Source organism: Taeniopygia guttata, chromosome 10 (assembly GCF_048771995.1).
Source record: "Taeniopygia guttata chromosome 10, bTaeGut7.mat, whole genome shotgun sequence".
NCBI classification, from domain to species: domain Eukaryota; kingdom Metazoa; phylum Chordata; class Aves; order Passeriformes; family Estrildidae; genus Taeniopygia; species Taeniopygia guttata.
Genome location: NC_133035.1, coordinates 3,894,384 through 3,919,623, shown reverse-complemented (window position 1 = coordinate 3,919,623; position 25,240 = coordinate 3,894,384). Strand labels below are relative to the sequence as shown.

The window sequence follows — 25,240 nt, the reverse complement described above, 5'->3', positions numbered from 1 at the left end:
ATTAATTGGATCTTAAAAAATCCAAAACCACAGTAACTTTGAATCACAGGGAAAAGCATATTTGGTGGATTTGAAACAGGAAAGGTCCTAAGTTTATATTAGATTAAGATATTTAGCATATTGTGAATAAATAAGTGAGCTGCATCACTTGGAAGAACATCCATTCGACCAAAAAGCACAAAATGCCAGGAGACAAACACCTACATAGACAGACATTCATAATAAAACTATCCAGAGGAAAATTTTAACAGTATTTGGGTATTATAAAGGGGCTCATCTCCATAAAATGAGCAACCTGAGGAATAGCAGCACCTTGGCTTGTGGTTAACACACTGTAGCTGGAGCAGGGCAGGCAGCTTTGCAGAAAAATTTTCTTCCATCAGCCCCGTTGCCTCTGCTTGCAAATGGTGCAGAGGGCTAATACCCAGCCAGCCTCTGCAGGGAGCCCCCAGCGATTTCACTGAGCCTGCAAATTCCTGTGGGACTGCAAAAACAGGAGCTGTATGAATCCGACTGCCCTGGAACAGAAACGTACCCAGCAGACATCTCACACACAGTGAGGCATGGAAAGGAAGAATCCAGACAGATTTGGGTGTTTTGCAGGGAGTGCATCCCCAAACCCAGGTGGCAAAATCCATGTTTGCACGTGAAAGAGAGAAACAACATGGAAAGAGAGAAACAACACTACCTTTTTTTCCAGAGGATGGGACAGGGGTATGATCATGTTCTAGAAATATCTGGATCTCAGAATGAATCCTCTGAGTGAACCAGTACAGTGAAACAGGCCTGGACACATTATTATGGGGGTGTAGAATTGAGAAAAATAAAATTATTAAAGCAAAATGAGGTGTTTTGCCTGGACAGGTCCTTGAGCGTCTTGGCTCTTTGTTTCCAACGGCTTCAGCACCAGCACAGGAGGTGTCAGCAGACAGGAGTTCTGCAGCTGGGGGTGATTCCTCAGCCCTGAACCACTGGTGCTGCCTTGCAGCATCCCCAAGACTTGACACGAGTCCCTCCAGAGGATGGAACCAAGCCCCTGTGTTGGATCCATGGGACCCACTCCTTGGTTCACTCCTTAAATCGAACACGCAGGGAGAGTGAGGCTTTGGGTGCTGCTGGTGTCACCTCACCAGGGAGCTCCCTCTGCTCAGGGAGCTTTGGGGCAGCACTTTAAGGATTTCAGATCTGCAGGGACTCCAGATTTCCAGATTTGAGGTTTCCAAGATTTCCTATTTTATGATACAGCCATAGGTTAAGATGAATGATACAAAAAAGCTCCCCCAAGACACAATTCTGAGTTCTTGATGTGAAATTTCTAAGAAGCTTCACTCAGGACTGTGAATGCCATGGGCAGACACAAGACTAATTTTTTTTTGTTTCCTCGCAGTGTGCAGTCAGCTTGTTGTCTTAAAAACACAACTCCAAGAGGCCTTTTGGATTTTTGGCTGGAGTAGCAGTGGCTTATCACAATGTACCAACACACCACCCAGTCTTTTCCACAACTCCACCTCTGTTCATGGGAATGTTTCCTAAAGTATTGACCACAAAAAAACAGCTTTTGTGCAAGTCCCACTGCTCAGAGGCAGCGCACAGGCCTTGTTTTGGCTAAGTTCAGGCAGCTCCATCAGAAACACCTCCAGTTCCATCCATCCCACCTTCACACAGTGCCTACATGCAGCCAAGACAAGACCTCTTTTTCTCTTTTTCTCCAGGGACAAGCAGCAGAGCTGCTTTTCCCAGCTGATATGTGAATGACTAGAGAGAGGTGAACAACACCTGCCATGCCGGTATGGAATGCACAGGGAGCAAGGATGTGCCAGGAAAGATGAGCTCATTGTAAAAATAATTGAAAGAGCTTTTAAAGGAATCAATACAAACCCCTAGCTGGATTCAGATGTGCAAATGCCAGCAGCAAGGCACCTCCCCACCACCCAAGGGCTTTCCTGTATGCTCCTGTTTATCAATTTGTCCTTGATTTTATCCCTTTTTTGTCTCTTTGTGCCACCCACCAGACCTTGCACTGAGTATCCTGCAGTGTGTCGTACTCCACAAGCAAGTATGGAGAAGAGCTTCAGGCCCGGAGCAGCAGGGATGATGCAGAGGAGCTACAGGCAGTGGAAACAGGGACAGGGAATCAAAGCAGTATTTATTTTGGCCAAGGAAGAAGTGACCTCCGGAGCAAAGCCCAGCTCCCACAGATATTCCTCCCTGCCAGCTCGGCTGACGCAGTCCAGAGCCGGGAGCTGCATGCCTGAGCCTCGTGTGCACACGTTCCTGGCTTGCTGGGGGCTCTGGACTCCATGGATTGCTTTCACCATCATACCCCATTCCCAGGTTCTGCTGCACCACATCACCACAGCGGGAGGAAGTGCCTTTTTTTTTTTTCAGTGATTGCCAGTAAAACCCCTCTGCTTCTTCAGGGCAACCCATCCCGACACTCACTGCTTGGAGGGACAGTCAGGGACTTCTCTGGCATGTCTTCCACATGGCCATCTCATCATCCTAGCAGAGTCCCCCCCAGAGGCATTGACACTGGCCCACAGCATCCTTCTGGAGCACAGGGCTCACCAATGACACAAGCTTGTGACAGACCCCTCTCATGGTGGGCCATCATGTCATATCACCAGCCCATCCCCCTGACACCATCCAGCTCCTCAGCCCACCCCAATAACACCCAAATTCAGGCTGCACAGGAACACCTTTGCTTGGTGCTGCTGCACATCCCACTGGCATGAGGAGGGACAAGGTCTCCTCAGAGCACAGCAATGGGAATTCATCCCTTGTCATGATTTCTAAGTTTTCTTCTGCCCATTCCCTGGCTGCAGGCCTTGGACACACCAGTTATTGCTGTTTCCTGAAACAAGACGTTCCCTGACCTCCTTTTCCCTCATCACTAATTCACACCGAGCAGGTTTCAGCTCAGCTCATGCATGAACTCCACGCTGGCACCACTTAATGGCTAAAGAACGAATTCTGACAAAGCTCATTAAAAAAGAAAGCCACTGATGTCAGCAACATGCCTTAAATCTGACCCTCAGCTCCAGGCAGGTCTGCCAAGAAATCAAGTCATCCTGCTGGAAATATAAAGGGAGAGCAGAAAACTATCAGCACGGTTTGGAAGGAACCTCATTTGCTGTTACAGATGTGAAGGAAATCAAAGACACAGGTGAGTGACACCAACCAATTTGACTGTTCAAACAATTAAAACCAACCTTACAGATTTACAGTTGGGCTCTCAAGACAATTCCAGATGCGCTGATGGGCCAGCTTTAGGGAATTTATGCACAGCTTACCTCAAAACACAGGAAGCCAAAATCCCAGGAATGCTCCTGGTGCTGTTTTGGTTGTAACAGACACAGACATGTCAGCACAGGAAGACCAAGCTGGCAGAAGGGCTGGGTCTGAGGTATGAAACAAAATTCTCTGGCAGGGTTCATTTTTGTTTTTTCCTTAGGAAACAAGATCCTCACATTAAAAGGAGGATCAGTCACAGAAGGGGGATGAAAAGGCACTGTTGAAAACTTAATTACATCCCCAGATACATGTCCAGCCCTAGAAAGTTCTGAATGACACATTTCTAACGATGTTTTTAAATAACTACAGGGTATTAATTACACTAAAATCTACCAACCCTTTTCCCTGTGTCTGGAAAGCTTTGGAAGTGTTTTCCATTAGGCAATGCTTTTAAGCAGAGCCAGCTGTGCAGCACTCCTGCAGGTACCGAGGAACTGTCTGTGTCGTGTGATGCCCATTACACACCCCAGTGCTGCCTGCACTCGCTGCAGGGAGGGCGCAGCAGGAAGGCACACATGCAGCAGTGCCTGGGGGAGCAAACACAGGGAAAGGCTGCCTCCATCCCAGAGCTTCCCTGGTACAATCCCCTCTCCCTTATCTGAATGGCCACATCACTGCAAGGTCAGCAAGAGCCGCGGTGACTGCATGGCCACAAAGCCACCGAGCTGGTGAACTCACTCCTGGCACTTCCTCACACGCAGGCAGGGCCAAGGAAGAGCACGGAGCGAATGTTGGAGGGACAGCCCGTCCTGCAGGAACCCCACTAGCCTCCATGGCCCCAAACATCTGGGCAGCATCTCTGCTGTCAGCCCTGCCCTCAAGAAGGCCGTGACGGAGCAATCTGGCCTTGGCCTCGCCTCTCTCCCATCTCAGAGCTTCCATCCTGGTGGCAGGCAGCTCTGAGAGGCCAGAGCCACCTGCCCAGCCCCAGCCCCAGAGTGTCACTGGCTCCAGGCACAGATGGGCTCTGAGTCCCCACTCCCCTAGCTGGGGAAAAATCGGTCACTTCTTTCCATAGTTTGTCCTCATGGGAAGTATTTTTAAGAGCTACACGGTCCACATTTAATCACAATAGTTAAGGAGATAGTCAATTAGTGCTTGCAAGCTTCTAAATCAGAGGTTGCAGACTGAATCTGTTTTGCATCTAGAATTTGGGATAGTCAACCCCAGAACCCAGTGTGACAGAGGAAAGCTACTTGGAGGTGTCTGTCCTTCATCAGACTGGCTGTGGCAAAAAGAAACTCTCCAAAAATACAGTGCAACAGCATTTCTCACTGCCAAAATCCTGGGCAGAGTGATAAAACCTGGGGAGAGCAGGAAGGCCCTGAGGCACAGAGGGAATGGAGCAGTGCAGGACCTCACAGGGCAGGGAAAGAGAGAGCCAGGAGCATTGCAGACAGTACAGCCAGGTGACAGTGACAAGGGAGAGGACAGGCAGGACCTGAGTCCAAGCAAGGTGTTTTCTCCTCTGTGAAATGCCTGCCCGGGGGCATGGGAGCACAGGGGCAGCTCTGGCCATTCCCAGAATATCCCACAGCAGCTCCTTGCAGGAAAAAGTCTCACACGGCCAAGACTGGCAAATAAAGAACCTGCTGGCCTCTGCTGGCATGGGCACCACACAAACAGAGACCCTGCAGCCTGGCTGTCAGGCCCAGCCTCATGTGGCAGCTCTGCCACCCCAAAACTGCGGCTCAAGAGCGTGTCTCGATGCCAAACCCCAGACAGAGCAGGAATGATGAGCCCATTGCTCCCAGCAGGGCTCTTGGTGCTGTCTCCTCTGCACTCAGGGGACACTAAGGCACAGAGCAAGTGACAGGAGTGGTGCTCCATGGGTTTGGCACTGAGACAGGGGCTGTTTCTTGGGCGCAATGTCCCTCTTTGGCCTTCATCCTCATGGCTTGCCAGGACACCTCTCAGTGCACACAGCACCCTCCCTGGGTGGGCTCATGGGCACAGACCCCTAAACCAGCACTGACAAAGCATTGGAGAGCTGTAAGCAGCACCAGACACCTTGTGCTTCACACACTCTCCTCCTCAGCACAGATGGGGACAGAGTGACACGCAATAAAAAATAAAAACCCTTCCCAGGGAGATGCAAAAATAATACTATGTACATTCCAGCTTCCCAAACAACAATCGCCTGAGAAGCCAGCACTGTGGGAAAGTCTCATTTCGCTTTTCCTGGGCATTATAAATAGAATCAAGGCTTCAAGCAGGGCTGGAAATGCGAAGGAAGGGGGAAAAGGCCATTTAATGGGCTCTGTTTGAACTTGGGCCCTGGCTGATGTCCAGCTTTCTGCAGAACATCTGGTCCTTTCCTGCCGAGCAAGGGGCAGCGCCACTGCACTGGGAACCAGGAAGCCCCAGCCCAGGGATGCTTGTCAGAACCCAGAGCCCCTGAGCCTACTGGGGCATTGCACCTCAGGCTGCTGCATGTGTCACTCAGGAGCCGCCTCTGCCATGCCCAGGTGTGAGATCAGATGGGTCAGTGTGAGATTCTGCGGGACTCCAACCCTGGGGGCTGGGCTGGCATCCACAGGGACTCCAGAGCTTCTCTTCCAGAGGGCTGCTCAGTCCCTGACCCCATGGGAAGGCTCAGCACCCAGCAAGCTCTCTTGCAGGACTGAAGCCCACAAGTTCTTCCATCTGCCTAGTTCTCCAGGAGCCTCATCTTTGGCTCTATGACTTCTTTTTTCTCATGGATACATTCCTCACCAAAAGCCCCTGCAGAATCCTGTCATGGGCAGCTCCACATTCTGTTATCCATGTATTTATTCTTTACACTGGCCCCTACTTACCTGGATTATGGCTGGCTCCTACTTACTGTTGTATCTCAGGCCACATTTTATGCATCAGCAACGTACTTTAAGCAGGATATAGAATCATCATGTGAGGAGATGGTTTGGGTTGGAAGGGACCTTAAAGCCCATCTAGTTGCAATCCCTCTGCCACTATCCCAGGTTACTCCAAGCTCTGTCCAGCCTGGCCTGGGACACTTCCAAGGATGGGGCAGCCACAGCTGCTCTGGGCAACTTGGGTGCCAGGGCCTCCCCACCCTCACAGGGAGGAATCTCTTCGCAATCTCTTACCTCTGCACCAGTGGCTTCTTCTGTGTGTGGCTCCGCTGTTCATTCCTCGGCTCTGTTCCCAACCTCTCCTCCCACCGCCTCTGCCCCTGTTCCTGCCTGGCCCTTGTCACTTCCCACAGCCCAGGCCGGCCTGGGGCTGCTGACACCTGGCACCTGCCCCACAGGGAGAACCGGGAGCCCGAGGAGGGCTGGAAACCTGAAGGGAGCACAGGGAACCCGTGGGGAGAACCGGGAGCCGGGAGATAAACGGGAGCCCGAGGAGAGCCGGGAGCCTGAGGGGGAAACAGGGGCCTGAGGGGGAAACTGGGACCCTCGGGAGAACCAGGCCATGAGGAGATCCGGGACCAAAGGGGAGATCCGGGAGCCTGTGGATAACCGTGAGCCTGTGGATAACCGGGAGCCCGTGGATAACCGGGACCCTGTGGATAACCGGGACCCTGTGGATAACCGGGACCCCGTGGATAACCGGGACCCCGTGGATAACCGGGACCCTGTGGATAACCGGGACCCTGTGGATAACCGGGACTCTGGATAACCGGGACCCTGTGGATAACCGGGAGCCTGTGGATAACCGGGAGCCTGTGGATTACCGGGACCCTGTGGATAACCGGGAGCCTGTGGATTACCGGGAGCCTGTGGATAACCGGGGTCCCCTCAGGCGCGCTCCCCTCAGGCGCGCTCCCCTCAGCCCCTCCAGGGACGCGGCCGGCGCGCGCGCCCGCGCGGCTCTGTGACGTCACGGGCGCGAGGCGGGCGCGCGCCTTTGTTCGGGCGGCGGGTTCCCAGGCAGCCCGCGCGCCGCGGGGCGGGGCCGGGGGCGGGGCCGGGGGCGGGGCCGGGCGCGCGGCGCGGGGGGCGTGTCCGCGCGCGGGCCCGCGGGGTCAGTCGGAGCGCGGCGCCGAGCGGAGCGGAGCGGAGCGGAGCGCAGGAGGGGACAGCCGCGACACCGCCGGGACACCGCCGGGCAGCAGCGCCAGCAGCGCCGATACCGACCGCAGCCGCACCGCAGCGAGCGCACGATGATAAACACCCAGGACAGGTGCGCAGCGCGCTCCCCGCCCTCCCTCGCTCCTCAGCGCGGCGGCGGCGGGCGGGCCTGGGGCGCGGGCGGGCGCTGAGGCGGCGGGGAGGCCGCGGGACGGGGGGAGGCCGCTCCACCTTTTCCCGTTTAAAATCCCCATCAAGGCGTTTTTTCCCCCTGGAGGAGCCCCCCGGGAGTGGGTCTGGGCTCGCCGGGGCCTGAGCACCTCTCGCTGAGCGGCCCTGGCCGCGGCGGGGTCCGAGCGCTCCCTCCACACCTCTCTCTGCCTACAAGGAGGTGGCTTTTCCAGGCGGCTTAGGTGTCAGCAGCCACGAACTTGCAGGATCTGTGTATTTTTCTCAGCTGACCGATTTATCTTGTATGTCTGTTCCTTGTTTGGAGTCCCCCGAGTGTCATTTCCTGCGCCTCTGTCGCCGATAAGAGCCCAGAGGATGCGTATGAAGCAGCCTCGGTTCTTGCCCTTTGCCTGTGTGGGAGTTGCTTGAGCTGTGCTGGGTTCATCAGATGGTTATTTACAATTTGCTCCTCAAATCGGGCTCCTGGATATGTATCTAACAATAATAATAATAATAGTAATAAAAGTTGTTGTTATTATTATTATTATATTATTCAAGTGTAGCTGGATCTCCAGAGCCTGTTTTGGGAAGGGGCAGAAAGGAAAACAAAAGAACAAAACAGTCCTTTCTCCAACATCAGGAGAGCTCTGCGGATCCTTCCATCTGGCCTAAGTGTTCAAAACAAATAACACCCCCAAAACACAAGGAAATGTGTCAGTTTTAGCTCCTGATGTGCTGGTGATGGTCTCAGCCTGGCTCTGTGTGCCGGGGCTGCCTAGGAGCAGTGATGATGGGGTTCTGAAGTTGCTGAGCTGCCCTTTGCACTTCCCAGGGACAGGGCACGGGGTTGGGATCGCTGGGAGCTTAGCGAGTTAAAATTACACCCGCGGGATGAGAGCTTAACACCGACTTCCAGCTCCCCTTTCGGGCAGGGCACAGACCAGCAGCTTGTACTGAGGAGTCTTTCCATGGAAAGGCCTTGGTGATCTAAATGCATCTTAATTTCAACCAGGCTGCAGGAAAGCAGCTTCTCCAAGGAGGACAGACGTCAGAAGGGAGCACAAGCCTAACTTTAAGCTACAAACAGACCTCAGGGAGAGTTGCTGTTTGCGCAAGGATGGATGAAGGGATCAGATGTTGTTGGGTGTTTGCATGAATTTCTTCCCAGGGATCTGAAGCACAGCTGGAGAAAGCAAAAGTCCTTTTAATCCATGCCCTACACACACTCTCTTCCCTGAAGGTGCTGCTCTCAGAACCCTAATCCTTGCGGGGGACAGTGGTGGTGTGCAGGGACCCTGATTTTGGGGGCAGGATAGTGGAGGTGTGCAGATTTGGGCCAGGGATGTGCATGAGCAGCTGAAGGGGGCTGGTGTTTTGACTTCTGCATGTGCCAGAGGAAGTGAAACCGGGAAGTGTCTTTGGCTGCCTCTCTGTTTTAATTTTTTTTTCCCACAACTCCACTTCATTATCCAGTTTCTCTATGCCTTGGCCGCAAGTTGGAAAGAGCTATCAATAGTACATTGTTGGCTGGAGGGTAGAGGGAGGAGGGAAGGGAATAACAAAGCTGCCAACAGCTTTCGGGGGTGGGGAGGCACAAAGTGCTTTGTCATCCTCTCGACATCCTCTACTACTGAACACACACTGGCCCATTGATAGCCCCAGGCACAGCAGGAGCACAGAACACCCTGCTTTGCCCCCAGACATCTCCTGGTGTATTTAAACTGCCTCTTCTCCTGCTCTAGCACATGGGAATGCTGTCCCAGCACCCCCATCTAGCAAACGGAATATGTGGAGGAAAAATATTAGTGTTTCCTGTAGAAAGATGGTTTTGGTGGTAGGTGGTATGCAGAGATCCATTCTGCCTTGTGCACTTGCAAGTTTTTGGCACTCAGAAATGCCAAACTACTTGTAGTAGTTTGTTTGTAACTGACACAGGCGAGTTACAAGGCCAGGTTGGATGGGGTTTGGAGCAACCTGATGTAGTGGAAGGTGTCCCTGCCTATGACAGGGGGTGGAACGGATGGGCTTTAAGGTCCCTCCCAGCCCAAACCAGTCTGATTCGTTTTTCTAGGCATCTGAGGTGGTTCTGACAGTGCAGCTCTGTACTTGGTGTTTGGATACTTAAGCCTGTCTGCCTCGTGGACAGGGATTAGAGTGGAAAAACACTGCACTGGGAACCGCTTCAAGTGAGAAGTTTCAGGGCAGACGGTGGTTGTCAGAACAGCTGCAGAATTTATCCACTTCAGCCTCGCTCCCTGCCCATGGAAGCCCTCCCTGACGGTGTTGTTTTGGTGGTGCTTCCATAGCTTTGTGCTGCTGTGTTTCAGAATGGCAGCACTGGAGAAGGACTGTTTTTCCTACATGGCTTTTGCAGGCTGTGCTAGAGGAACATCACTGGGCCTCAGCACAGAGCTTTTGTGGTGCTGAGAGAGGAAACAAGGCTCCAGAAGTCAAATAATTTGCTTTGATGAGCTTCCTAAAAGCCAGAGCCTGTGTCCAAAGCCATGTGTAGGATATCCAAATAAACTTGGAAACTGCAAGGGAAATGTGTTTTCTTGCTGTTCAAAGTAGCTCTGTGGGGTGAACTTGTAATTTTTAGAGTTGGGATGGAGGATGCTTGCATGGTGCTTCATGTGTGTGTGAAAATGTTGCGATGGACGTTGTGGAGTGTATTGAAGAACCAACCCTTTCATTTCTCCTGGGTTTGAAAATGTGAAACTTAAACCTTCTCCTCCTGGGCCCTGTTGATCTATTTGTAGATATTTGCCTCTAGAAAATGTGTGCTCATCTGGTCATGTGTTCCCAGCCATCTGCTCCTGGCAGCCTTCCAGGCCTCCCTTATTAGCATGAGGTTGCTCAGCACTCTCTGGGCTCCTGGCCCCTTGTCCATTCCCAACAAAACACTCTGGCTCTGGTGCCACTGGGGCAGTTCGATGGTGATATCTGGGTGCTGTGGAGGAGCAAGGATACAAATGATTTGGGGGTTTGAGAAGCTGGAGCCTCCGAAATGTGACCCCTGCTAATGTAACACGGTGCTCTCTCTTTTTCTTGCAGTAGTATTTTACCTTTGAGTAACTGTCCCCAGCTTCAGTGCTGCAGGCACATCGTTCCAGGGCCTCTGTGGTGCTCCTGATGCCCCTCACCCACTGTCGAAGATCCCCGGTGGGCGAGGGGGTGGCAGGGATCCTTCTCTTTCAGCTCTGATATATAAGGTGAGATACATTTAACATCTAAACATTGACCTGTACCTGTGCTACAGCTGTGTTCATTTCCTTCCACAGTCTGATGGGAATAAATGCAAATAACTCCAAGATAATAAGTGGGAGAACAGGTAATTTTTCAGGGACTGAGCTGCAGACAGGTCTCTGCTGCTTAAATATCACCTGTTTATTAAGAAATGAGAGACCATTGTGCAGCAGATCATTCACTAGCCTGTCCCCAGGGGCCTGCTGCAGCTATTGTACGTGGAGCCTGCATTATCAAAACCTGAAAGGGCTTCTGAAATGCCTGGCAGAGAAAGGAAGTGAGAAGCAGAAAGGTGAAATGCAGCAAGGGAGGGCTTGATAAGCTCCTTCCTGCACCCTGGTGCGGAAGGTGAAGCTGTCAGGGCCTGGGAGCTGCCTGAACCGAGGTGCAGGTGGGAGAAGCGGCTCCCAGACACGGCTGTTTCTAGAACATGAGCACAGGCAGGGCAAGATCAGGAATGGTTTGTGTCTGCAGGCTTGCAGCTGTCTCCTTTTGTGCTCCTCTTTGTTCCATGGTACCTTTCCTTTAGAATGAGGAGACCTGGCTGCTCCTTCCTCTAGAGTAATTTGTGTGACTTGGCTCACATCTGTCTCCCTTCTGGGACAAGGGCTGCTTTTCCATTTAGGTGAGGCAGACTGAGTTTATGCTGACCTTGCAAATTTGGCTGTTGAGCCAGGGGTGTTGTCATAGGTGTCAGACCTGATTTTTAATTAACCTGTGGGTGGCACACAGACATCACCTGATGAAAAGATACAGACCCTTTCAGGCCACAGCTCCCAGAGTCTCCTCCTAGAGTTGCTGAGAGAATCACAGACCTCATGGTTGCTTTCAGAGTTTCCTTTGGTGAGTTTTCAGCGCTTTCCTCACCTGCTTCCCTTGCAAAATGCCAGCCTCTGAGCCTCCAGTGACAAGGTCCCATCAGTTTAATGCTCGAGGTGAATTGTCACAGATGTTTGGGGGGTACAAACTCCAGAGAAGCAGCTGCATAATGGGCTTCCTGTCACAGAAAGAAGATACAAAAATAGCTTCAAGAGGGCTCAGGACAAGTAATGAATCCCCTCTGGGTGGGAAATGGGACCCTGCAGCTATAACTCCTGCCAGCCAGCTTTGCCAAGCCTTGTGTGTGCACCAGGCAAGGCCCAGAGGTAGAAAACAGGCTCAGCATGGAGGAGGAAGGTGGAAGGAATAATGATTTAGAGACGTTGGAGTGTTTGATTCCAGTACAGCCCTAAACTTGCACAGATTTTGGCAGTGGTGTGTGGGCAGGGGGATGTCATTCAGATAGCTGCATCCCAGAAATATGGATGGAATTCCTCCTGGATTTATTGCTTGACAAAACTAGCAGGATCTGTCAGAAAATCAACCCCTTCTGTAACAGAGAATTACGGAATAGTTTGGGTTGGAAAAACCCTCTAAGTTCATTGAGTCCAACTGTTCCATCAGCACTGCCCATGTTCACCACTAGCCCATGTCCCCAAGTGCCAAATCCACAGGGCTTTTGAACCCCTCCAGTGATGGTGATTCCACTTCTCTGGGCAGCCTCTGCCAGGGCTGGACAGTCCTTTCAGAGAAAACATTTTCCCTAATATCCAGCCTGCTCTGGCCTGGAAATGGTTGAGGTAATTTCCTCTCATCCCATTCCTTGTTCCCTGGGAACAGAGCACAACTCCTACCTGGCTGCACCCTCCTGTCAAGGAGTTGTAGAGAGCAAGAAGGTCCCCCATGAACCTTCTTTCCTCCAGACTGAGCCCACCCAGCTGCTCCTGGGCAGACTTGTGCTCCAGGCCCTTCCCCAGCTCTGTTCCCTTCTCTGGGCACGCTCCAGCCCCTCAATGTCTGTCATGGAATGAGGGGCCCAGAACTGATCCCAGGATTTGAGGTGTGTCAGACCTCGGAGCGGTGACAGGGTTCTGTCTGCCCTCTCGGTGACCTGCTCGGTCTGGCAGTACTGTAGTTACAGCAGCTGAGCTTTTCAGCCAGCAGCCACCAGCATGACCTGGAAAGGCATCTGGAGCTGAAAGTTTAAGTCCTTTTTCCAGCTGTGTCAGCTGTTCCAGTCCAAGGGATGACCTTTCCCAACACACCTACCTCTGCTGGTGCATGCAGCACTCAGACACACCGCTGCCATAAACTGGGGCTTCCTGTAACTGTTGGGATTTTTGTGTTAAGAGACTTTAAGCTCAGCCCTCCATCCAGGGAGCTTTGCTGGAGCTGGAAATGCCACAGTGACTGGTGTGGGTGCTGCCAGCTGAGATGTGCCCTGGCTGGCAGAGCTGGCAGGAGGCTGCAGGTGTAGCACCTGGCAGCAGTGGGTGCTTCCACAGCTTTCTCCACCACTTGTCCAGGGTGGATCATAACATCCTTCCTTCTGACCCTGCCAACATACCAAGGCCTCCCCCCATCCTTCCTGGGACATCTGAGGAGCAGAGCAGGGCTGGAAAATCTTGTGTTCAGTGAATTGGAACCAAGTGGAAGTTGGTCTTTGCAGCTTTGTGATGCTGAAATGGAGCTGGAGTGCTGGGGAGCCAGGGTTTGGGCAGCTGGGTAAAATTCAGTCTGGTGGCAGGGGGTTTTGACCACAGGAACATGGCAGGGGGATTTTGTGTGGGGATTTTTCCAGGGTGAACTAGAACCGAATGCTTGTTGTGTAAATAAGATTTTGCTTTGAGCAGCTTCCAAAGAATTTTGGGCTGTTGTTGCTGCTTCACAGCAGCAGCTCACAGAGCCTTTCTCTTCCCCGACATCTCTGTTTGGATACCTAGAAATAAAGTGTCAGCTGCCCCAGCCAGGCTGTGTAAACGTAATTCCCACTGAACCGGGGGAACTGGTTCTGCTAATCCCTGTGGTCGTGCTGCCTTTGGTTCCTGGGCTGTCACAGGGGGGTTTCACTGGAGCAATCTCACTGGACATAATTTCTGGTGACAAGGAAGTTCTCAACTAAATGGCTTAGAATGCTTTTCCCTTCCTATGGCAGTGCCAGTCTTCCCACTCAAAGGCACACCTCCCATGTGTCAATCCCAGCCTGCTTTCCTTCCCTTCCTCACCTAGTTTTAGTTTTGTGAGCATGGGAAAAGCATGATCTGTGAGCTTTTCTGGAGAGAAGGATGTTTTCTGAAATAGAAACACTTTTCTGCACTGAAACAACTATAAAGTGTCCTGTAAATTCACTGCTGAAGGAAATGCATATAAGCCCCTTGGATTTGTTTTTTGTAAGAACCTCAGCCCTGCCTCTCTCTGCTGGCTCCATCACAGCCACAGCTTGACCTCACTGGAACAGTTCTCAGTGCATTTCTTGGTGTGCTCAGCCACTCATACTTCCTTCAAACTCAATGAATAAACTTGTTTCCTACAGGATATTTATTCTGGTGAAGTGTAAACTTGTTTTTCAGCTCAGCTTTGTGAGCTTTCAATGAAAGGCAACTTCCTCTGCTCAGCTTTCAGAGGCCAAGCAGCTCCCACTTTGCACATGGTATTACTTTGTCACCAATGTGAATGTCCTCAGAGGCTTCTCTGTCATACAGTAGTCAAACCAAGGGGCATTTATTTTAAGACAAGAGGTAATGGGAATTAAAGCACTGGGACAGTGGCTTGAGGTGCTTTTAAGGAGCTGCTGAATTAATCACTGTTAAAATAAAATATCTGGAGGCTGGACAGTGCTCACCCAATGACCCAGAGGAGTGAACCACTGCCCACCCACCTGCTGAGGAGGGAGGGACACGTGGCTCTCCAGGTGCTCTCATGACTGTGGGTCTCTGCTTTACTGCTGCCCTCAAAGCTGCGCAGGTGCCAGTGAACGTGAGGGACAGGGACACACGAGCTGTCACCAAGCTCAGCTTCACTGCAGTAACAGCGTTAACTCAGCTCTGCTTTTAACTGGGGCTCTTTGCACTGAAACGTGGAAATCATTACTGGGCAAGCCAAGTGCCTGCAGGAATTGTCTGAAGGAATGGGGCTTTAACCACTGAACTGGTTTCTAGGAACTGCTGAGCTGATCCCAAGTAATCTGCATGCTTGGCATCCTCATGGGGCAGGACTGGGGAAGGACATGTGCATTTGTGGTCTCTGGAAAAGACCTCCTCACAAGTTTCAGATCTGCTCTGGAATTTCCCTGCACTCTGTGTTTTTCTCCCTTACACCAGGAGGCAAACCATAAAACCTGGGAAAGCAATTTGTGGTCACTCCTGGAACAGAAAGGCTGTGTTGGGGATGGGGGAGGCACCAAACCTGGCTGGGCTGTGGTAGCAGAAGCTCTGTGTTGGGTGTTGGGTCCAGTTGTGTTCTTGGAAGGGCAGTTCACGAAGCACCACCAGATGTGGCTGGAGCCTGCAGTGAAGGAGTGGAGTCTTCTAGTCAGAAATTTAGTATTATGTCAATATGTAAAACTACATTCCCATAACAGGAAAACATGGCTAGAAATCACTCTGAGGGCTGAGAACTGTGTGATGTGTCCATGAGCCAGCAAAAGGAGAAGGGAAAAGCATAACCCTCAGTAAAACCCTAAGACCATTTCTTTACATTTGCTTTCTCCAGTTGTCCCCTGGCTGTTCAGTACTTTACATTTTTCATTTTCCCAGGATGAGAAGATCACTGTTAGCCAAGATGTCCCAGTGCATGAAGGGAAGCCTCACATTGTCCACTTCCAGTACAAGGTCACAGAGGTGAAGACCTCCTCCTGGGATGCAGTGCTCTCAAACCAGAGCCTCTTTGTGGAAATCCCTGATGGACTATTAGCTGATGGAAGCAAAGAAGGGTAAGTTCTGATCCTGACGGTGTAGCCATGGCTCCTGGAGGGCAGGACTTCAGTTACGTAATTGTGGATGGACACCCCATCCCTGGAAGTGTTCCAGGCCAGGCTGAATGGGGCTTGGAGCAGCATGGTCTAGTGGAAAGTGTCCCGCCCATGGCAGGAGTTGGAACAAGATGAGTTTGAAGGTCCCTTCCAAACCAAACCATCCTGGGATTCCATGCTGTGTGTGGGGAAAATGGGCTGTGCAATAGCAGCTCTGTTTGTGGTTTGTGCACATTCTGCTCCCTTGTCTGCGGAGTCCCCCACAAGAATATTTTTCTCTCAATGATATTCCAGATGAGTTACCATTTTTTGAGTCCCAACACTAATGAAAAACAGGCAATAAATGAGCAGAGTGAATCTTTGTATACTTTGGTATAGAAAGCCAACAAGATTTTCTCTGATATTTTATTACTTTTTAATTTTATTTTTCTGCGGGCCACTTGGCAAGCCCATCTTGGCAGATTTTCCTTTCTTTCAGGGAAATAAAAACCTCTCCATCCTATTGATGTTCTCCTCGTTAGTAGGTGGATCTGCTCTTGGAGCACTGCTGCACTGGTGCCGGACTCTGCCAGGAGCTCTGATTTTTCTCTTGGCAGAATCCGGTCATGTTTTGTCCAGACAGTTCTGCTATGGGAAGTTTGTGTAAATGCAGCTTCCAGAGCAGCTCCTTCCTGCCAAGTGCTGTGCCAGAGGTCTCCGCTGCAGTGTAGATGTGGCTTTGCTGGATTTCTCTGCGGAGCTCCTCCTAAATCTCCAAGTAGGCTTCATCCCTCAGTGACACGAGCTAATTAAAGAGAAGCCCATCACTGGGCACCTGCAGGAAGTGGCAGTCTGGTTGCTGTCTCACACTTGTCTCATTTGACTCTGAGTCCAGATAGATGTTTGTGTAGTTTCTCCAGTTGGCCTGTAAATCTCTGGGCTCTCCCTGGAATGGGTCCTTCTGGGAGGGGATTTATTTGCCAGTGTCATTGTGACTTAAAGCGCAATTTTGTCAGGTTATTTTTAGCTGGGTGAAACAGCCGAGGAGAGGCCAGAAGCCATAATTAAAGTAGTTCATTAACATATTAACAGAACCCTTGCAAATTTAATCTCCTGTGCTGTGCTGACAGCTGGTTACTGAGATGTGGAGTGAAGGCCTGTCTGTCACTGCTCTGGCAGCGCCAGTGGTTGCAAGTGACAGCAGTTGATCGGTGTGCCACCCTGGAGGCTCGCAGAGGGGTTACTGCAGCACTGCTTCCATCAGGAGGTGGCAGAAATAATCCAGCTGGAAAGGCAGGAAGCGAGGATTCAGGGGGCAGCAGCTGTGCCATCCAGCTCAGGAAATGGGATTTGCCTGTGCACATGTTCTCTAGGGATGGTTTGTTCTCCTTTTCTGCCTGCCATGAGCTCGGTTCTGGGCAGTTTTCCTTCCCAAAAAGCACAGAACTCCCAGAGCCCCCATATGCATTGCCAGGGAATGCTCTGGGAGCAGCTGCAATATTTCGCTTCCTGACTACGAAGGCTTCAGTCCCAAAGCACCACGGGTGGGGAGGGTGTTTGTGGCTGTGAGGACAGGAACTTATCCTGACTCGGAGCAAGGACAGCTCTTGAATCTGCAGGGCAGGAAGCCCATTGTTTCAGCACCCATTGTTCACTGGAAGGCAGCTGTAAACAATCTTTGTGTCCGAAATCATCCAAACAGTTGATAATTTGATAATGCCCAGAGGCTTCCTCAGGACTGGACTTCCCAGAGCTGATGTCCTTTTGTCTTCCCCCTCCTTGGCAGGTTGTCAGCACTGCTGGAGTTTGCTGAAGAAAAAATGAAAGTCAACTATGTCTTCATCTGCTTCAGAAAAAGCAGAGAAGATCGAGGTGAGGGCTGGCCTGCGCTCGGGTTCACTCCTGACATCCCACACGGTCCTGCTGAAGCTGTAAAGAAACTTGGTCATCCCAGGGCAAGACCTGCGGGACCCTCCCTGTGCAGGGAGTGTTACGTGCATAATTCTTATGGGAATAGTTTTGTGTGGAGGAAATAAGCCCTTTTTGGAGGGTAAGGGTTGAGGGAGTGTTGCGGTTTCTCCAGCAGATCTGCTGGATAGGAACAACTTAGTCCAGTGGAAGTTGTCCCGGCCCATGGCAGTGGGGTGGAACTCAATGAGCTTTAAGATCCCTTCCAGCCCAAACCAGTCTGGGATTCCATTCATCTGCTTTGATGCCCTGCCATTCAATACTCTGGTGCAAAAAGCTGCTCCTGAATGATTTGGGGTAATTTTCTCATCCAGTGCCAGTTAATGTTCTTTTGGTGAGCAGCGAAGTCTCTGTTTGGCACCAGGCTGCTGTGACATGGAAGGTTAAACCAGGGAGGAGTTATTAGATGGAAAACAAGCACTTAGAGCACTTAGAGCCTGTTGCCCTGAAATTCATCAGCTTTTTAAAAGATCTCCTGGCACTTCTGTCCTTTCCAGGCTTACAGGTAATCCTGGCCCTGGCTCGAGATGCTTATGGCTTTGGGGGCTGCATTAGGGTCTAAAGATAGACGTGCTGGGAGAGGGATTACAGCCTGGGGGGCTGGGGGATGTACCAGGCTGGGAATGTGTCACTCTAAATCCCACCAGAGTCAGGCTGTATCCTAGCGAGTAATTCCAACCCAATTCTAATTTTACTCTGCAGCTTCATGAGCTGTCCCAGCTTCTCTGAAATGAAGGGCCTTAGTAAAGCTGAGCTGAGCCCAGGAAGATGTCATCATCCCTCATTACCATGCCAGGAATAATTTCAGAATCAAGTCCTGGCTGTTATGTCACCACTAGCACCGGTTGCATAGGTGGCCCCTGCGGAGGCTGGGGACAGGGGACAGCCAATGCCAGGGGTTGTTTGTAGGAGTTCTGGAGTGGTCCAGATCCTGGGTCCGTGTCTATCCAGCTGAAATTCAGTGCTGCCAGAAAATATCTTCAGGAGCTCCTCTGCATTATCACTCAGTGTCCTGGAGCTGACTGCCCGAGGGTGCTGTAGGGATGGGATGCTGCACCAGGGTGAGTGTCACAGGTCACAGGGCAGCCATTGCTTCAGTGACACAGGCACGGTGCCACAGAACCGTGTCTGGGCTGGCCCCACTCTTACTCCCATGTGTAACCTAAGTGGCTTTCCTGGGGTCCCACCCTGACCAGTGCAGAGTTGTCTGGAGTTTCCAGTGAGCTCCAGCACCTCCTTGTGGAGACAGCAAATGTCTTCCTTGTCCCTGAGCAGATTCCTCTTCGCTGCTGTCTGTCCTCTGTCGGTGCTCAAGGGGTGCTGGGGCAGGACAAATCCTATGGGATGGCCACCTCCGTCCTGGAAAGCAGGGATGTGCAGATGGCAGGAGAAACATGGACAAAGCTGCTCAGCTGCACAGCTAAAATCCCTTCACACTTAGGGGCAGCTGCAATCAGTACAGGAGGAGACAAAAACCCCTGCTGGAGAGGACTGTGCTTCTCTGCATAGGAAGCTCTCGATGCACTCACAGAGGGTGTCCCATGCACTTTGATACTGATGGCTCAAGGGAGAGGGTGAAGAGGATTATTCCTGGTGGTAACAGATCTCCTTCTCTTTGGTAGCTCCACTCCTGAAGACATTCAGCTTCTTGGGCTTCGAGATCGTGCGGCCTGGCCACCCCGCTGTCCCGTCGCGGCCGGACGTGATGTTCATGGTGTACCCCCTGGATCAGAGCTCTTCCTCCGATGAAGAATAGCTGCAGAGCGGAGCTCCAGTGGGACCCTAACATGCTGTGGAGAGGAGAGAGGACCACCTCCTCTCCTGAGGAGAGGGAAGCAGAGCTTCTGTTGGACTGCAAGCGCATTTCTCATTGTTAGATTGGGCTGTGTATCCCCAGAGTTGACTCTCATTGAAACATGTTGCCTAGAGAACTATCTATCACACATGTAATCATCACTAGGAAAAGGAAGATGTTTATGAACTGGCATAGGAGCTCTTCCAATGCACCTGCATGGTGTGGGAGCCCCGGGGTCAGTACCACCTTCGGGACTCCTCTGAACCCCACTGGTGCCTCCTGCCCACCCAGCGTGGGCTCAGCTGGGACACAACCTGTTCATTTCCCATTCAAGACCTTAAAAACAGCCTGGCTTGGTGTGGGGCACATGCAGGAGACACTCAAGTTTATCCTTTAACACTACATTAAACCCCCCATACATCTCCAATGCTGGTTTAACTGGTCTAACCTTTTTTTTTTTTTTCTTTTTTTTTTTGAAACTTCTTGCTCTTCCAGCTTTTGTTTTACGCAGTCTTAACCCTGTTCCACGTTCCCACTACACTATCACAGCATTCAATAAAAGGGGCATTCAGATGAACTTCACATAACTGGGGCTGCTTATTTGGGAGGACCAGTTTCCTGACCTGCACTGTGATGGTTGGTCCAGAGCCAAGAAAAGCTCCTGCCTCTACCCTCTGCCCTAGGATGAGTCTGGAGCAACCCCAAGCCCTCAATTTTGCTCCTACTCATCTTCCCACAGGGATGAGCTCAAGGCTTGAGATGCCACCAATGGCTGTATCCAAACCAAAGGGTTGTGTGGGGCCTGGGATATTCTCCCCATCCAGGGGCTTCTTCCAGGAAAGGGTCATGGTGCCATGGATCCATGGTGCCAGCAGTAGGTCAATGCCTCATCCCAGCCCTGTCCCTGTATCCTGTATGTCTGGCCCCCAGGGAAGGGGGCTGTGCCCCAGGGCCATGCCCTCAGCTCTTCCTGGCCTGGCTCCTTGTGGGATTGTTCCTGTTGTGCCCTTGCCCTTCACAGATGATTCTGTTGGGAAGCTGGACCCGAGTCATTGATATCCAGCATGGTGTTTGCTTAGGGAGAGGTGGAGCTGGGATATGAGTGTGTGTAAATAAATAATCATAAATTTGGGTCTCTTTTGCCCTCCTTCCCCTCCATGAAACCAAGAGGGAAAGGAGTTCTACTCCCTCCAGCAGGGCATTAGACCCTCTACCAGTTTAAAATCAAATGTACTCAGAAAGAGGAGCCCTTGGGAATGGGTGTTCCGTGGCTGAAACTGCTGAGTGCTGCTGCTGGCTTGAGAAGGGCCCAGTTTTATCCCTTCTTGTAGGAGCTGCCCCAACTCTGGCCCGGGACTGGTGGGTGCCTCTTGTGTGTCCCTGCATGTGCCAGTGGCTGGCTGCCACTCCATGGTGCTCCAGGCTGGCACATCCCAGCTGATGGGATGGGAACCAGTTTGCTGCTTCTTACTGGTAGAACTGACTGGCAAAATGTAAGATTCTGGTCACAGGAGCTGGAAGCTGTGCCACTGCATCTGCTTCTCTGGCAATTTCAAATCCTCTCCTGCCCTGCCTCAAGTAAAGGAGGGCAAATGTGGATTTCTCAAATTGCCAAATGCCTTCCAAAACACCCTCTGGAAAATCTGGAAGGTGCTGTGGTGTCCCTGGGTGCTGCTTCCCACATGGATCACCTCCATGGCAAAGCTGGAGGAGCCAAACCCAGCCTTGTGCTTGCCCCGTGCCTCCAGTACCTCCTCCTGTACCCTGAGGCCTTGGTGCCAAGGGGTTTGGCCCTGGGGGGTTCTGCCTCCCATCACCAGGTCTGAGCTCAGCTGCAGCACCCACCAGAGCCATGAGTGCTGGGGCAGAGGTGGATCCAGGGGTCAGTGAGCACCAAGAGCCTTCTCAGATGCCCGAGATGGGGAAACCCCATCTCCCACCCCCAAAAATAACTGGCCACACTCTTTAGGGATAAAGGACCAGACTGGGGGAACAGCAAGAAAAAGCCACCCTCACAGGTTTGTGATTGTCTCTTAAAAAGATTTATTCTCCCTCCTTGCCTAAATGTACAAAGGCAAGAAGAGTACAGTTTGTATATATATATATTTATATATATATATATAAAAAAACAAGGAACTTGGTAATAATGTACACTTTACAGAAGGGCAGAGTCAGGAAGACTGAAATGAAACCCAACACAGCAACGCCAATGGAAACGAGCTATAAACACCAACGGTCTGACACCAGGGCTGGGGGTGGCCCCGTGGGCAGCAGCTGGCCCAGAGAACCTGGAAAATGCCAAACCTCAAACCTATTCTGCATAAACTGTTGTTTCATTTAACACCTAAAGGGAGACTCAACTGGGACCCAACTGGGAAGGTGGGGAGCAGCCCCCCGACCCCCTCTGACTGCCAGCAAAGCCTGTGGCACCCCAACACCCCCAGGCACTTCCTCTGCGCCACTGGAGCCGCTGTGGGCCCCGGCCGTGCTGGGAGCCCGGCTGTGCCGGGCCAGCCGGGGCTGGAGGTAGGAGCAGCCAGCGGGACACTCCTCCACGGTGGGATGTGGGGCTCTCCAAAGCACCCCGACCCTGCCACGCCCCAGTCCCGTGGCTGCATGTGGCTGGCTCTGTGACGGGTGTGGGGTGGGTCCATCAACCCACCTTGTCCCTGCAGAGTGCTGCAGAGTGTGCTGGGCCACGCGGCCCCGTCTCCTTCCAAACACAACAAAGTGGAAGAAAAATGAGTCAGACAACAAGAGCAGGCTGGGGCCGCCGTGCTGCTGGCACCTGAACCGAGCCGAGAGCAGCCAGCACCTCCTTTCCAACTGGGCACAGTGGGATGGGGAAGAAACGGGGAAAGAAAACAAAACCCAAAACAACAGCTTTCAAACAATTGCTTTTTACAGTATGTACAGAGCCCAGCAGGCAGAGCATCCCCGTACAGCGGCCCTCGGGGCCGGGTGCAACACGGACACACACGACTGAGACCGATGGCCCCCATGTCCCCCATGTCCCCCGGCCGGGCAGCGGGAGAGGCGGGGGCAGAGCAGGGGCAGCCCGGCCGCTGCGGGGCCGAGGTAGAGTGTCGGCCTGGGGTGAGCCGCTCTGGGGCTGGGGGCAGAGGACCAGAAAGCCCCTGTCCTCAGAGCTGGGGAGCAGGCAGGAGTGGGGACCGTCTTCCTCCAGGACCTGGTGCCCCCAGCCCTGGCGCGAGGCTGGAGCAGGGACCGGCACGGCCCCACACGCCTCTGGCAGAACCTAAGTGTGCTTGTTTCTTGCTGCGCCCTGCCTGCGGCCCGGGGAAGCTGCCCTAAAAGCAAAAGGTGGATGAAAAGGGGAACCACAGCCCCCCACGGCAGGATGTGCTGCCCCAGGGTTTGGGAAGCACTTGCCATGATAGTGGGGCAGAGGAAAGGCTGGGATTTGCGGAGTTGCAGCTCCGAAACCAAAGCAAAAGCCACAGGCAGGAGCTTCAGGCAGGTCTGGACCGTGCACAGCCTGGGGGGCCCTGGCAGCCTGTGGGGTGACAGACGCAGCCCCAGCTCTGTCCCCTGCTGCCCTCAGCCCCCAAGGGCAGAGGCTGCTTTCCTGGGGCCAAGAGCTTCCCCAGCCCCACTCTGGCCACAGGCCACATGCTGGTGGCTCCTGCCCACAGGCACAGAGTTGTGGGTGCTGTGGGGTGCAGGACCAGATGAGGGATTGGGAGAGCTCCACAGCTGCCTCTAGCCAGGCTGCCACCCACCCGCCTGGCTCACACTAGCCCCCTGACACCCGCCAAGGCTCTGTGAGCCAGTCCTTCCTTCCTTTCCTGAGACTGTGGCCACACGGCAGGCTCGGCCCATGTTCCAAGTCCCTGCCTGCCCCCAGTCCTATCGTGAAGCAGCAGCTCACAGAGACACGGCAGGGTCCCAAATTCATCAAGAAACCTCAGTGCTTCTGTTTCCTCTTCATATGCACCAGGCAGGTGAGTCGCCTCCACCCCGAGTGCTGGTGCTCAGTAGAATAAATATATCCGCAGGTACCAGCTCACCACTCCACAAAGAGGGGTGGGGTGGGGAGTCAGTGTGTGTCCGACGAGGGGAGAAGACACAGTCTGCCTCAGATCAGGGCAGGAACGTCAAGCAGTACAATTAACACCATTCAACTGATGTCTAAAGGAGTCTCCAGCGCTTCTCCATGTGAGCCAGTCACACGTCTTGTACAGCCCAGGCATCCCGGTGTGTCACATCCTGCCACGACCCAAGGGCAAGTCAGCTCCCACGAGCCCCAAGGCCATGGGCAAACCCTAAACCCTCGAGGGCATCCCGTGAGCGCCATCCCGGCCACCTGCGGCCCAGCCCGGCGCGCACGGAGGTGCGGCAGGAGCAGAGCCTCACCGTTCTCACCTCCGCGGAGGCGGGTATAGGGAGGGAGCGGAGCCTTGCTGGCTGGCCACGATGGCTGTGGAGGAGAGACCTGGTGGGGAGAAGATGTGTCAGGAGCTGGGAGACAGGGCCCTCGGGGACAGTGTGAGGGTCCCGTGGCCCAAGGGCAGGTGCAGCTCCCCCCCCAGCCCAGCCCCACTCTCACCTGTTGCATAGGGCAGGTTGTACTGTGCTGGCAGCAGCGAGTACCCGAGGTGGTGGTGGTGGTGATGTGTGGAGAGCAGGCGCTGGGAGGGCGACGTGCGGGGCCGGTCGCCGCTCCTCTCCCCTGCACCCGCTCCCCCGACGCTGCTGCAGCTCCCACCGCCCCCCACCACCCCACAGCCACTGCGGTCCCGCTCCTGAGACGTCTTCTCGCTTATCTGGAGAGGAGAAAGCAGACACGTGCTGAGGGACATGACCAGAGACCCCGGGGCACGTATCGGGATGTTCCCTCTGCCTTTGCCCAAAAGGTTACCATGGGGTGAGATGCCAAAAGCCACGTGGAGAACACAGGGCCTGTTTGAGGACTACTCTTTCCTCACTGTGTCCAAGCTCTATCTCCCAGCTCAGCCCAGGAAGAGCCATGGGATGGAGACAGCCCCCACATCCCACCTGCCAGCTCCAGGGCTGAGGAAAAATGTCACCTGGTTGCTGCAGGGCCTGGAGATGCCTCAGCATGGGGGCACAGGTTTGGCTGGTCCATCCCAAAGGATTTGTAATGCTGGAATCCATGGCTACAGGTCCCCCACAGCAGCAGAAACAGCAAAACCACATGACAAAAGGAGCTGCTGCCACGTTATTACAGGACCTAGGGACTATCCCACAGAGCTGGGCGAAGCCAGCGCCCTGCTGATGCTCACCGTGGGTGATTTGCTCTTGTAGTGGCTGGCATGCTGCTGCAGGATGTCAAGGGCCTTGGACTCCGAGCTGGATTTACAGCTCACGCTGGGGCTGGCTCGGGACTTGTCACTGTCATCACTGCCAGACGCCTTGCTCCCATACGGCGAGAAGGAATAGCTGGAGGGTAGGTATGATCCTGGGGGAAGAAGAGCAGTCAGGGCACCCAGAGTATTCAGGCAGCACAGTGAGAGCATGTGGCTCTGTATGTGTGTGAGAGGATGTCCCACAGCCACCCCCCACCCTGAGAGCAGGGACAGCAGGGAATGGACACCCCTCGAAGCTCCCAGCTCCCTACCTGGGTAATTCTGCATCATGACGGTGGGCATGGCACGGTAGCTGGGGTGGTTGGGGTCATACGACTGGCTGTAGGAGTAGCCGTGCATGTACGGGATGTAGGACTGATGCTGCGTGAGGGGTGAGGACACGGGGACGTGGACACTGGGCCTGGGATCCTTCCCCACCATGCGAGCCTCCTCGGTGGGGGTCAGCTTGCACTCGGAGCTGCTGCTCTCCTTCCCGTCCTCCTTGGACGAGGCTTCTTTGCTTCGATTTCTTTCTTCCTTCAACTTTCGGTCCCTCTCCTCTTTCCACCGCTCATCCTCTGTCTTGATGTCTGAGTACTTTGCTGGGTACACATAGGTCCACATCCGGGGCTCAGCTTCCTGCAAGAACAGT

General features: G+C 53.1%; 2 protein-coding genes across 5 annotated transcripts in view; one reads left to right on the top strand and one right to left on the bottom strand.

Annotated features, from left to right (window-relative positions):
* Nucleotides 1–7,266: 7,266 nt before the first annotated feature.
* OAZ2 (ornithine decarboxylase antizyme 2) lies at nucleotides 7,267–19,837 on the top strand (the record flags this gene model as incomplete). Its single annotated transcript, NM_001142785.2, is given in 5 exon segments — nucleotides 7,267–7,422; nucleotides 10,536–10,693; nucleotides 15,302–15,477; nucleotides 17,282–17,367; nucleotides 19,086–19,837. Coding segments are annotated over 5 exon segments (573 nt in total). The 3' UTR covers nucleotides 19,220–19,837.
* Nucleotides 19,838–21,277: 1,440 nt separating this feature from the next.
* Nucleotides 21,278–25,240, bottom strand: part of ZNF609 (zinc finger protein 609) — a 61,360-nt gene continuing 57,397 nt past the window's right edge. For 2 of the 4 annotated variants that reach the window (XM_030281564.4, XM_030281565.4), the window contains exons 6-10: nucleotides 24,861–25,227; nucleotides 24,526–24,701; nucleotides 23,829–24,045; nucleotides 23,645–23,714; nucleotides 21,278–23,488 (exon numbers count right to left, since the gene is read on the bottom strand). In XM_030281564.4, coding sequence (XP_030137424.2) covers nucleotides 23,482–23,488; nucleotides 23,645–23,714; nucleotides 23,829–24,045; nucleotides 24,526–24,701; nucleotides 24,861–25,227 — 837 coding nt within the window. In that variant the 3' untranslated portion in view covers nucleotides 21,278–23,481. Of the gene's footprint in view, nucleotides 23,715–23,828; nucleotides 24,046–24,525; nucleotides 24,702–24,860; nucleotides 25,228–25,240 lie in introns of all 4 variants that reach the window. The other 2 variants (XM_030281566.4, XM_032750299.3) reach the window with 2 other exon arrangements.